This window comes from Trachymyrmex cornetzi, unplaced genomic scaffold (genome assembly GCF_001594075.2).
Source record: "Trachymyrmex cornetzi isolate Tcor2-1 unplaced genomic scaffold, Tcor1.1 scaffold156, whole genome shotgun sequence".
In the NCBI taxonomy this organism is placed as follows: Eukaryota; Metazoa; Arthropoda; class Insecta; order Hymenoptera; family Formicidae; genus Trachymyrmex; species Trachymyrmex cornetzi.
The window spans coordinates 3,635,195-3,648,902 of NW_017296157.1; the positions used below are offsets into that span (position 1 = coordinate 3,635,195).

General features: G+C 33.8%; 1 protein-coding gene across 1 annotated transcript; it reads left to right on the forward strand.

Moving 5' to 3' along the window:
• Positions 1-508: 508 nt before the first annotated feature.
• Positions 509-13,397, forward strand: LOC108758409 (uncharacterized). Its single transcript, XM_018503367.1, has 11 exons — positions 509-650; positions 755-1,139; positions 1,393-3,273; positions 3,355-4,005; positions 4,078-4,923; positions 5,604-5,681; positions 6,244-6,321; positions 6,650-6,763; positions 7,230-9,179; positions 10,141-11,331; positions 12,386-13,397. The coding sequence occupies exons 2-11, from the start codon at positions 774-776 to the stop codon at positions 12,914-12,916; spliced, it is 7,686 nt and encodes a 2,561-aa protein (XP_018358869.1). The 5' UTR covers positions 509-650; positions 755-773; the 3' UTR covers positions 12,917-13,397.
• Positions 13,398-13,708: the final 311 nt, after the last annotated feature.

Consider the following 13,708-nt stretch of genomic DNA (forward strand, 5'->3'; position numbering starts at 1 on the left):
TCACGAAATGAACATTTTACATAACAATATTTATGTAGATTAATTAAGGCATTTTTTTATTGATAATATTCTGTATTAATATTTTAATGTAATTTTTAATTAAAATAATCAAAAAGAAAGAAATTAATTTGAGAAACTTTACATAATATATATTATATACATATATAAATTAAATATTTAATTTCGATATGTATATAATACTTAAATAAGTGTGTATAATATACTTAAAACCTGTTTTTTTTTTGTTGAATTTTTGCACCAGTTCATCTTTTTTCTTTTTCTATTCAGGAGAAAAAAGAAAAAGAAGAAAGATGAACTGATGCAAAAATTCAGCCAAAAAGGACAGGCCTATAGTTGTAATTATGGTGGAATGATTCCACCATGGTCGTAATAGTCATTTTTCTCGATCGAATTATTCTGTTGATAATTTCATTTGACTTGATCCAACTTGAAATTATAATTAACTTAAAATTTAAATTTAATCGTGTTTGTCTAGTCCATTTTTCAACAAATATTAATTAAACTCAATATTTTAATTAAATTTAATATTTTAGAAATTTATATACCTACTGGATATCAGAAAATGTAAACCTTATAAGCTGTTGATTAAATGCAGTCTCATATGTTGCTTATGTCGCTCATTAATTCAGGTTAGCTCTCTTTCTTCGATTAATTAAGGTTTTATTAAATCAAAGTGGTAGAGAGTTATATAACTGTACGCTTAATTAATTATATTTTCTGAAAATTTATTAAGAATTATATAAAACAAAAACATGGAGTTTAAGAAGGAAGCAGCATTCGATATGAACAAAGAGAAAGCAAAATTATTCAAGACGAAAATAAAGCAGCTTGCTGAATATAATGAGATAGTTTCGGCCGAGACTATCAATGTGATCGGAGATGTTACGAAAGATGTTACGAAAGATATGACCAAGGATGATGCACCGAGCAGCGACGAGTTCGATGAGGATCTAGAAGAAGAATATCGGAACTTGAATAACATACTCGATTTACCGAACGATACTTACTCTCTTACTAAAATTACAACGGAGTTACCATTGTGCGTCAAGTATGGTGTTCGTTCCAGCCTCATTCACTCGAACATGCCGTATTTCTCACCATTATCTAGAGGTTATCAGGTAATAACAATCGCGATTAGTTGATGCAAACTTTATTTAAGGAATGTTTCTTAACGTTTTTTTATAGGAGAATTGTTTGCTTTCATCCATTTTTCAAGGAATTCGCGAATTGTTTGTGTTGCATTCTATACACTCTTTTTGATGTAATTAATTTGATAATTAAAAAAATTCCAATATAAAAACAATTATTTTTTAAATACAAATATTATTAAACGTTGCTTTGCAGTTTCTCATTTCGCAGCTCTAATAACAGGGTGGCGCCATAGCAATTGCAGCTTTTGCCACGACCGCAATTCACAAATCTCGCTGTTGGAACGAAGCGGTGATCGATCAAATCGTCGAGGACGGCGACACTTTTTATTGCGAGTCCTACAAAGACGTGAACACGGATGATCGCCGGACAATGACCATCCTCGACTTGAAAAGGATTCTTCTTCTTCAGAAAAAGTTTAATGTGGAAGTTAAGATTGAGGATCCGGCATACGCTGGAAAGTTTCGTTCGCGCAATCCGACAGAACTTCATCTGGCAAAAGCATTAGAACTATTTTTCGAGCGACACAATGCCGGGATCTTGACATCACCGGTGCTCAATATAGCGATCTGGAAGAATTCGAAGTATTACTATATATTTGATGGTCAGGCGCGACGAGAAAGCGGCGATCCAGCAGCCGATAGAGTCAGCGGATCAGCCAAATTGTTTCTCGTGAAAGACTTGATAGGATTACTGTTTATCATTCTTGAGAAGAGTAACGTGCGAAACGAATCCTTCGTAATCTATCCTATATTTATCAACAATGTCGAAATGATTTTACCAGAAGATGCTGAGGAGGCCGCGAAGATACTTGAGAAGCCGCGAAGAAGACCGAGCGGTTATAAAATTTGTAAAAAATATCGAGCTATCGTACAGGGATCTTGTCATCTAACGCATCCCGCCTTCCCGGAAGTTCTGCGAGGTAAAGGACATCTGATTATAGCTGTGGCAGCTTTGATATATTCTCGACTGATCAATGCTAACAAGTGGACGACCGCTTTAATCAATCTGATTTTTAATCAGGCCAATATTTATCTAATCGATCTGGTCAGAGTTCTGGAAAAGAAACTCGACAACGAATTCGAGCTTCGCTTGGACGATTTAATGAGCGATATTATCCTCGGAGTATATTCCGCCAAGGTAAAGATAGACGCGAATATAATATCGAGTCAAACGCAGAAGGGTAAGAGTTCTATTGATATTGGTATAAAAGAGTTCTTTGAGACGCAAAAACTCGGAATACTCGAGATCGAGAAAATCTTTTACGCGATCTGGAAGGATGGTGACTCGTATTACTTCTTCAATCCATTTGCTTGTGACGATGAGGGTTTCAGGATAGATACAGACAGTGATAGAGAACACACAACACATGATACTACGAGAGATGTTGCTTGCGTTACCATGAATAGCACCGTAAATGACGTGGTGGAGATAGTGATGGAGAATATTGGCAATGAGGAAAGCGATCCTTTCCTAATACACGGAGTCAAGGTGCTTTATGTCAAGACTGGAGTGACGCCAAGTGGGCCGTTCGAAGAAGTGATTTATCGAGAGAGTGGTACAAACCGTAGACCGCGGGCGCCACCGCCCCCGGTACCAATGGATACGACAAAAGTTGATTTGATCGATGCGACACCACGCTTGCGACCAGAGTCACGTAAATTTGCAGATGTGTCTATTCAATATCCGGAGCTTATGCAGGATATAGATCAATACATGATGACTGTTGATGAGCCAGTAACTTTTATAATTGCACAAGAAAAAGCTAAAAAAATAAAGAAAATAGAAGAAGAGGAAAAAGAAGAGGAGGAGGAGGAAGAGGAAGAAGAAGAAATGAAAGTAGGCTTTATCAGAGGATATAACCTAATAAATGATCACTGTCTTATCGTTCACGGTAGCAAGACTTGTATGGACCTCACGTATAATCTGCGATCACAAGGTAGACAAGGATTAATAATTGCTTTGACTGCGTTGGCATATAGGAAGTTAAAGGATCCCACGCGCTGGCGATCTATAGACGTAGATCAAATTCTTAACATAGGCAACAAGGCTTACGAACAAGTTATAACGTGGATTCAACAAGGCCGACCGGAAATAAAAGAAGTGAAAGAAAAGAAATTGAAAGAAGAAGAAGAGGAGGAAGAAGAGGAAGAAGAAGAGGCTGAAGAAGAAGAAGAGGAAGAGGAGGAAGAAGTGGAAGAAGAAGAAGAAGAAGAAGAAGAAGAAGAAGAAGAAGAAGAAGAAGAAGAAAAAGAAGCTGTTGTTCGAAAAGTAGCACGTGCTCCGAGTCATTTGGATATCTCTCTCTTACCTCCTAGATTGAAACTAGCTGAGAACAACGTTTTTTTTAAAACGAGAATGAACGTCGCTAATGGCGATGCGAATCCTTTGGCTAATCTCGCGGAGGCTCTCGAGCGTTACTTTGAACGATATCCCGAAATGATATTGGAAAACAATAGGTTGATGTATGCCATTTGGAAGGAGGATGGAAAATTCTTCCTCTTTAATCCTTATGGCAGCGATCAAGAAGGATGGCGTTTTTGGCAATATCGAGCTGGTTTCAATGTAACGGATCGTTTCAATGAGTTGATCAAACTGCTTTATGGCATCTTAGAATACAACAATTCGCATTTCTCACTTCATTTCGTAGCTCTGGACGCTATAGAACCAGGAAAGTACAAGTCGTCTGTGGAAATCGTAATACCGGATGAGAAAACAGAAAAATTCCAAACAAAGTTTCTTCCAATTACTGATGACGATTTACTAAAACTTGAAGAGAAGAAACTGGATGTTGATGTAGAAGTGATAAAGGAACTTGTTGATAAAAAGGATGTAGTAGAGGAAGAAGAAGAGGAAGAGGAAGAAGAAGAGGAGGAGGAGGAGGAGGAGGAGGAAGAGGAGGAAGAGGAAGAGGAAGAGGAAGAGGAAGAGGAAGAGGAGGAAGAGGAAGAGGAAAAAGAAATAGTGGAAGAAAAAGAATTAAAGGAATTTCTGAAAGAAGATCCTACGTTATTAATCGAGGAATCCGTGCAGCCTGATGCACCTTACCGCCTAAACTTGGCTCTCTTGACTTCCACAGTAAAGATCCAAGATCCGACTGAAGAAGAGTTGAAGAGCTTACCCGAAGAGGTAATAATGGAAAAGATGAAGTACGATCATCCACCGCCGTACGTGATGCCGCCAAGGGGAACGCTTCGCGTTTTACTGAAAGCAAAATTAGCCAACAAGTCGATCCCATCTCTTGTATCGAGATTCTCGATCGACTCGAGATTGGAAATTAAGAAGGGTGATGTTCCTGTGGACTCTACATTAGCCACGATCGTGCCATTGCTTCGGGACATGAAACCTTCAAAGATGATCAAGCTATCTTTCAGGAAGTACTTGTACTCGAGATTGCCGCCTATCCATATGGTGCCTTTAAGAGCTATCGACGAGAGTTACATTCAGGACAAAGAAATTGATAAAGCAATCGACGAGAAATATCTTGGGCAAGAAAAACTGGAGAAAAAGGAAGAAGATAAGATGCTAGGGAAATTACCGAGAGTGTCTTATGTGAGACCAGAACTGATACCATGTGGAGCGATAATTAAGACTCCCGTTTTAGTGATAAAGCATTTAACATATCTTGATGAGCGAAAGAGAGTGTTGAAAACTGAGGAAATAGCACCTACTATCAAAAAGACTATCACCGATGCGGAAAAACTTCTATTCAAATTAAAACTTCTGAAATTTCAACTTGATGTACCTCTGCAGGTTAATTCATTTTTTAATAATTATAAAAATATAATAGAAGAATATATAATAATTAAAGAATATACATATACTAATAAAGAAAATAATAATAATATATATTATTATTAATAAAAAAATACAAAACGTGCCAAAGCAAAATGTCGTAAATTTTTAAAATTTTTCAGGAGACATAAAAACTTATTTTCTTAAAAATTATCACTTAAAAAATTCTATAAGAAATTGCTATATTAAAGATATGAACAATTAGTTTCTGCAAAAAATTTTAATTAGGAATCTAATTTAAAAAATCGTGTTAAAGGTATTAAAATTTCCAAATATTGTAAGTCTAAATAAAAATGCTAGTCAAAATATTTAAATCCAAGTAAAGATACAAACTGTATAATGGACATACAATGTTTTGATTTATTTGTTTTTCTCTGCTTTGTAGTAGCACTCTCCACGACAAATGTTAATATGAGATAAAACATAGCAGTTATAATTTATTTATACAGTAAAACACAGTAGTTTTATAATTTTGGCACAATGTTTGTCATGACAAGCTTATATGTTATTATATAGTTTAAGAGACAAAAAAGATTGCAAAATTATATCACATTTTTTTTATTCGTAGTAGATATTATTATTACTTGGTTTTTATTTTTATGGAAATTTTCTTTAATCTAAATTTTCTTTCTATTTAGCCATTGGACAAGAAAAATGATGTTAAAACGAAAAAGACGAAGAAGACGATAATTAATGCGAAATATTTCGATAAGAAAGTAGGTCTTTCGTGTTATCAGAAGTTATTGGCTTCAAAATATAATTTTATAATTAGATAGTATTAGATATTTTAGAATTGATGCGTTACCAATATATATATATAATATGCAAAATATATCGCTTACTGACTACAATAGCGATTTAACTTAAAATTGTTTTTTTTTAGTCGCTTGTAAAAATACATAGGAACATATAAAGAGAAAAAGCATACTTTAAAAGCATATTTAGATAAAAATGTTTCCAAAATTATTATGTTCTTTTTCATTTATAAACATTGACAAAAAATTATTGATTAAAAATAATATTAGTTAATTTGATTAAATGTAGCGGTCGTAGGCTGTCAAGCAAATATTTGTTAATTTAAACAAATAACATGTTTTAAATTACAAGATTTTATTGACATGGCTCATGTATATTTAATCTAAATATATAAATATTTGAACTAAATAATCATTACGAACTAAATGCAGTCAAGTTAACTTTTTTCTCACTGTAGACATTATTATTATTTGTTTGACTTTTATAGAAGCTTTTTTAAATCTAAATTTCTCTTTCATTTAGCCATTGGTCAAGAAAAATGATGATAACATGAAAGAGAAAAAGAAAATGATGATTAAAGAGAAATACATCGATAAGAAAGTAGGTCTTTCGTCATCAGAAATTATTGATCTTAAAGTATAATTTCATAATACATATTAGATATTTAAAAATTGCTGCGTTACAAATAATGTGCAAAATAGATATATCGCTTACTCATTACAATAGCAACTTAACTAAAAAATTATCACTTTTTAGTTGCTTGTAAAAAAAGAATAGGAACATAAATAAAGGAAAAACATATATACGTTATAATACGTAATAATACGTACATACTTAGATATACAAATTATCCGTTCTTCTTCATTCGTATAGATAATTATTACTACTTGTCTTTTTTTACTTTTCTTTAATTTAAATTTCCTTTCAGCCATTAAACAAGATAAATAATAATAAGGCGAAAAAGATGAAGAAAATGATAATTAAAGCAGAATTCTTCGATAAGAAAATAGATCTTTCGTCATCGGAAATTATTGGTTTCAAAGTAATTTTGTAATACAGATTTAGATATTTTAGAATTGTTGCGTATTAATAATATACAAAACACATGACACATTATAATAATGACATAACTAAAAAATTATCATTTTTTTAGTTTCTTGTAAAAAGAGAATAAAAACATAAAAAGGGAAAAAAGCATATTTTGAAAAAACATACTTTTATTTTTTTATAACCAGTTATTCTTAAAAATTGTATTTCAAAATTAATATATCACAAAGCTTTGATAATTCAAAATATTTCAAATCCTTTTTTCAAGATCTTTATTTTTTTGAGTTGTGTTGTTGGAACAATGCGATATTATTTAATATTATAAGTAATATTATAAATATATATATATACATCATATAGTTCAGAGTTTTATAAACTAATTTATCTCTGCCTCAATATTTATACAATTTACTTGATAAGTAAATTATTTAGGACGCAATTAATCTAAATATTACTTAAAGGTCATGGATGAAGATACAGAGATAATACAAGGCAACCACAGTTTGTCGGATCGTACAAGAATTGGACCTTCTCACTTCAAACCTTGCTTTATTTCGGCTATTTTATGCATTTTGGCTAAAAACATGCTAAATGCAGATCGCTTTTGCGACAGTATTCTAGATTATTTGATTTTTTCCGCCAATAGCATCGATCAACAAATCGGCAAACTGCGATACAATGGATATAGAACATTTGATAAAGTAATCGTTCGGGATACAAGTTTCAACGTTATTCTGAAAGAAATGGTTTATGCTAATCCCGAGAGTTCTCCGTCCGACGAGCTTGATGCGGTAGTCAGTAAATTTCTAGAAAACAATCAAACTGGTATATTGGTATTAGCAAATTGCGCCTACGCATTTTGGACAGCGGACGATAAATACTATCTCTTTGATCCTTATCCTTGCGACGAGAGGGGGAAGGCCAACGAGGAAGGCTACTGCTGTCTCATGAGATTTCGCAATTTAAAGTCCATGCTCGACAGAATTAAAGAAAACGCTGGTGAAACTGCGAGGAAACCTTTCTGTGTCTATAGCGTATCAATCACTTACGCAGAAATGAAAAGACGGAAACGAAGGAAAGGTATCAAACGTCGCCCGAAATTAGAAGAGGTGAGGAAAGAGTTGATTTATAGCGAAGAAAAACAGAATGTATCAACGCCAATAGTCAAGTCGAAAGTGTCTCTGATCGAGTTAGCCGAGTGGGTTACTGCAGGTCCAGAACTGGATCCGCGTTGTGACGTCACGGTGGCCGGTTTTACGCCGATGCGGCATTATGAGGCCTCGATGCTCGAGGAAGTTGTTTTGGAGAACGATATTACGACGCCTACATTAGCACCGTTCGAGCTATTTCTAGATGACGAGGATCGCGCGAAAATGGCAAAGGTGAGAATAATACCATCCGAGAGAATATTTCATAACAACTCGTCCATCCAGATCCCAATCCATCTTTGTATCATGGCGTGGTCGTTGATTCACGATCCAGCCTCTTGGTCGGAACGCACTATTGATGGCTTAATCGAGGCTGCCACCGATTACGCCTACGACAGCGTGTTGGCTAATGAGGATACTTCCGTGAGTGATATGACCGACGCGGTGTTGCCGGAATTCGAAATAGCAAATTACGTCTTTCGGGCGGTATTTGCACCGCTACACTATGGGTTCTTATACGCTACGGAGGGATGGAATCTCGCAATGACCCTGGAGAAAATATTCGAAACAGCGATCTACACTGGCGCGATCATCGTTTGCCATTCCGCTCACATAGGTGTCACGAAATGCGGCAAGAATTACTTTGCCTGGTGGACAGTCACGGGGACAAAAAGCCTAAGAATAATCGCGACCAGCAGCTTTGACGAGTTTCTTAAGCTAATCGTTAAAGTGATCAACATGCCGCAGACGATTAGATTTACCGTAAGAGCGATCACCATATCCCACGCTCTGAAAATGGCACCAGATTTCAGCGATGTCAAAGGTCTTCATGAGTCGAAAGTAACGACGGCATCTCTACCAGAGATTTATCGGAAAGAGCTTCAGGATTCTTACGACGTCAAAGCGATCTTCAAACCAATCGACCCCGCACCAAAACCAATCTTCATACTTGGAACGGTAGCTCTTTGCAATCGCGACAGTCTACTGGAGCCACGGATGAAACGTTGCTATTTCATCGCGTTACTGGCTGTTGTGATAAAGAGAGATATTGTTCAGTCCCCACTTCCTGGTATGATCGACAGAATTCTCGAAGTGGCGGAAAATTTGTACAGAGGATTCCCTGCCGAGCCAAAATTTCATGCGGAGCATATCTTGCGAAATGTTCCGCTGATGAACAGGTTCTTTGATCTTCGTGATTGCGCATTACCCTTAGTTGTGTTGACGACGAATTCTCAGACTGGCAGAAATGATTTTTACGTACAAGTGAGCGTCGAGAACAAGAAAGAAAATTACTCTTCCTCTGTTTTCTTCTTTTTTTTGTAAAAATGGAATAATGGTTCTATTTTACTTTGTATAATTTTTTCTAGCACAGTGATTTATTTTTTAAATGTACTTATCATTTTATGTTAATTTATTTTACTATAATTATATTTTAATATATTCCGGCATTTTTACTTAACACTAACAAGATAGACTTTTTCAAATTATTCTATTAATTTCTATCTGTTTATATCTATTTATTATATGCTAGTCGACAATAATTTTGTTAAATAGGTAATTTTAGCTGATTCTGAGATTTTGAAAATAAATTAGAATTTATCCTGTAGGCTTCGATTTTTGTAAATATGACATATCTCTTTTTAAAAACTTATACATTTTGCTAACAACAATTCGTTGTGTCTTTCTTAATTGAAATTATTTATTTTGCTTTGAAGTCTTTTATAATAAGTAGGAAATCATAGATATTATAATTAGCTATTTCCTATAAATATTTATATTTAAGGAAAAAAAAGATAAACACAATATTTATAATTTCTATGAATATTTAAGCAAAAGAGGAACTTTTAAATGCGCATTAAAAATGTTCTTCTCATAAATTTGGCAAACATTTGATATTAGACACTCTTTCAAATCAATTTTTAATATACCAAAAGTAAAATTTTGTCGATTACAATAAATTATCGGAACGTATAAATTTATAAAATTTTTTAACACATGTTACTAAAAAATCCTGCCTTTCTAATTCAGTAAATAGATTTTGAATCAGTGCAAAAAAATACTATAAAAAATATCTTAAATCAATTTAATATAAGAAAAATGAAATGTCAATCAGTGTAATTAAAAATAATTTAAATTGCATTTAAAATTTATTGAAGTTAGAATTCTAAGTTCTTAATACATAATTTTATTTTATATATAAACATTACTATATCAATGGTTTTAGGTGAAACATCATCTGAAACGTTATTTTAAGATGCACACGAGTGGTATACTGCACTTTACGAATTGCTGCTACGGCTTTTGGTACTCGAGAGCGACCAACTGCTATTATTATCTGGATCCCTATCAATGTGATACGGATGGCAGAAAGACTTATGCCAACGGCAACGCCTGTCTCTGCATCTTCTCCTGCGTACGTCAAATGGTGAAACACATGTGCCTCAATCAGTACGAAGGCACGACTGGGTTCTTCCTCCACAGAATTCACGTGAATTCCATCAATGCACCGCCGTTTGAGAAGTTTCAAGAAGATCCAATGTGGCTCTATTTGGACTATCATTGGAACTTTACGCATTCAATTATGAGGTCGCGTAAGAAAGCGAAGTACAGAGATAGGTCAAAGGTCAATCGGCAATTTTGGAACAACTACGCGATTGAGGTGACCGGTCTAATTTACTCCATCTGGGGCACAATCGGCGCTTATGATTGTCGGTTTGGTGAACGAGCCGGGAAAAATTGCGTCGCCATATGCGTAGCTGTCCTGGCTATGCGGAATCTTTGTCATCCTTCGCGATGGAGTCCGGCCATCTTGGACTCAGCCGTTATTTGCGGAGATTCCTATTACACGGAAAGCCTGAAGAGTTTAATGCAGAGCTGCTCGAAGTTTGATAACAGGTTCGGCTTGCAAACTTCCTTCAAGATATTTCCACACTCATGGACCGTTGATTTCGGTACCAGTGTGTGCGGGATTCTGTATGGCGAACAGAATAGCTTAACATTAACCAACGCGTTGAACTTCGCCTTTGAAGAGGCGCGTAACGTTATCATCGAGTGCAACAGGATCGCCTTGGCAGTTTTGGCGACTAAAGACGCTTATTATGTTGCCGATTCTTGCTGGATCGGTCCACCGTTGTTTCCGAGAAATCGTGGCGCGATCTATGTTCTACGTTGCAAAAATATGAATGTTTTAATATACGTGATCACGAAGATGTTTAATACCAATCAGAGACTTAGCGTATATATCACGCCCTTAAACCTCGCGTTCGACCGAGAAGACTTCGAAACGGATCTATGTATCACGAGAAGAAAGATCCTGCCGACATCTGTACAAAAAGTTCCGGGAAAAATCGAAGACCCCGCCATACCTATTCCGGGAGCGGTCGTGGTACCCGATGAGGATTCTTACTTACACATAGTAAAATATATTTTGTATTTGTTAAGTGGTCGAGCTGGATCTTAACGTCAAAAACAATTCTTGTAAATTTGTATACCACAATTGTAATCTTGTAAACTGAGCGCCGAAATTATTTTTAATTTTGAAACGCAATTAGAACTAGAGTAGTAATATCACAAATTAAATTGACAAGCAAGAAATAATTTCGGCGCGCAGTTTACAGGATTGAAATTGTGGTATATAATTTCACAAGAATTGTTTTTAGCATTAAAATCCAGCTTGACCAATTAGCCTTTATTTTTAATTGTTTGTGTTGTTCATATCATTTTAAAAATGATACTTTAACATTGTTTTGTATTTGCGTTATTCAACCTGGTTCACTCAAGTCCTTGTTAAATTAACCTTTAAGTGGGCAGGTGAGGTAGTCACAGCACTTTAAATATAGTTTTGTTTAAAATCTTATTTTGGAAAAGAAAAATAGAAAATGTTAGAAGAAAAAATTATTGCTAGAAGTTAGGCTAGAAGTCTTAAAGTTCATTATTTTTACGTTCCTCTATCTCCTAAGGATATAACTAATGTAAATTTAACATAATATAATAGGAAATATAACTATAAAATTAAAATTATTTTTGAACACCCCACCTACTAACTTGTATATTTTAAACCACCTATCTATTTAAAGGTTAATATAATATAATTTTTTTTGTTATGTAAATATTTTATATATTAAATTAATATTTAATAATAATAAGATTGGAAATATTTAATATTTAATATTTTTTAGTGTCAAAATAATATAATTATAATTTATAAGTAAATGAATAAATAATATATTTAAAGTTTTAATATAAATGATAAAAATATATATATTAATTCAACCTATCATAAATGTCAATTTTACTGAAAAATATGCTTCTATAATTTGTTTACAAATTGTGTTAGTATTACATTTTTGTATAAATTTTTTTACATAATATTTACTTTCTAACTTATTCATGTTGCAATAAATTAATACAAAAGTTTGAGTGGACACGTGAAATGTGTTGAATTTAACATAAATTTTCCAACTGTGCAGTATCGTCAGCGTCTTGCCGAGGGTATTGCCAGAGATTCCCAACTAGAAAGTTTACAACTTTGTCATGCGGAATGTGTACTGAATCCCGAAAATGCGAACAATGCGCTTGTGAGCACTAAGTGGCGTATGAATGTCGGTCAAGCACGTTCCCGGAAAAGACCTAAGTTACCCTTAGATTCTGTCGAGACAAAGGATGATTTATTAGAATCTGATTCTTTGATGGATCCGTATAAGACGCGAATTTTCATCACAGATTTGATTACCGCGAGCAATCGTTATCCAAGACCGATAGACTTTACCAGTAACGAGCCTCCACCTAGAATAGAATTGCTCGAAAATATCAGCGAACGTGGCTTCATCAGGGAGCAAAGTCGTGTAGATTTCGACAAGAGCGTCGCGGAAATGTCTCAGGAAAACTATGCTAGTTATCAGCATCATCTACCCAAAAATGAAAAAACTCCAATTAAAACTGAGATTTTAGATATCTATAGCGAATCAAGCGATGTAACAACCGATACAGAACGAGAATGATTAAAAGCGACATAGAATTATACGATAAAAAGTTCATTAAGAGCATAAATGGAAGTTAAATGTTTTTCTTCGAAATTCTGCCGTAAAGACAGCGGAGGAAAAAGTAAGATTAATTATTCTGATCTCATACATATCGGCATTATGCAAAATTGATTTATTTATAAATCTACCAAGGACTGTGTTATTTTATCTCTTGGAAAACTACGCCTTAAATTAAAAATAATAACTGAGTAAATAGAGAACAGATATTTTTCCATCAATTATAAAATCATTATCTTTTTATATACATGTAAAAATTACGCATAAACTAACACCTGATATACAGCTATACTTGCAGGAATGATATATAATATATGTATTATGTGAAACGCAACTTTATATGTGTACATATGTAAAATTGATAAGTAATTAAAGTATGAAGATTATTAAACAATTGTTAACGGTATAAAAATTTCTGACCAAGTAATAAATTCCCACACAATCAAGGACGATAAGTTTATTATAATTATCTTCATTAATTTAAAATATTTTATTGTTGTTTATGCAATATGCTACCTTTTTATTTCTAAACCTCATTTCTAAACTTCATTAATTTCTAAATTATTTTGGGCGGAAAGGATATTGATGAACATAATTGACAAAAATTGAAATTATCATATCTTTTTTTAGAATAAAACAACTATTTAGAGTTAAAAAAACTAAAATTAACATTCACACAAAAATTATGAAAAATTTTATAAAGAAAATTTACATTTATGAAAGATATAAAGAAAGGTATAATAATAAATAAGA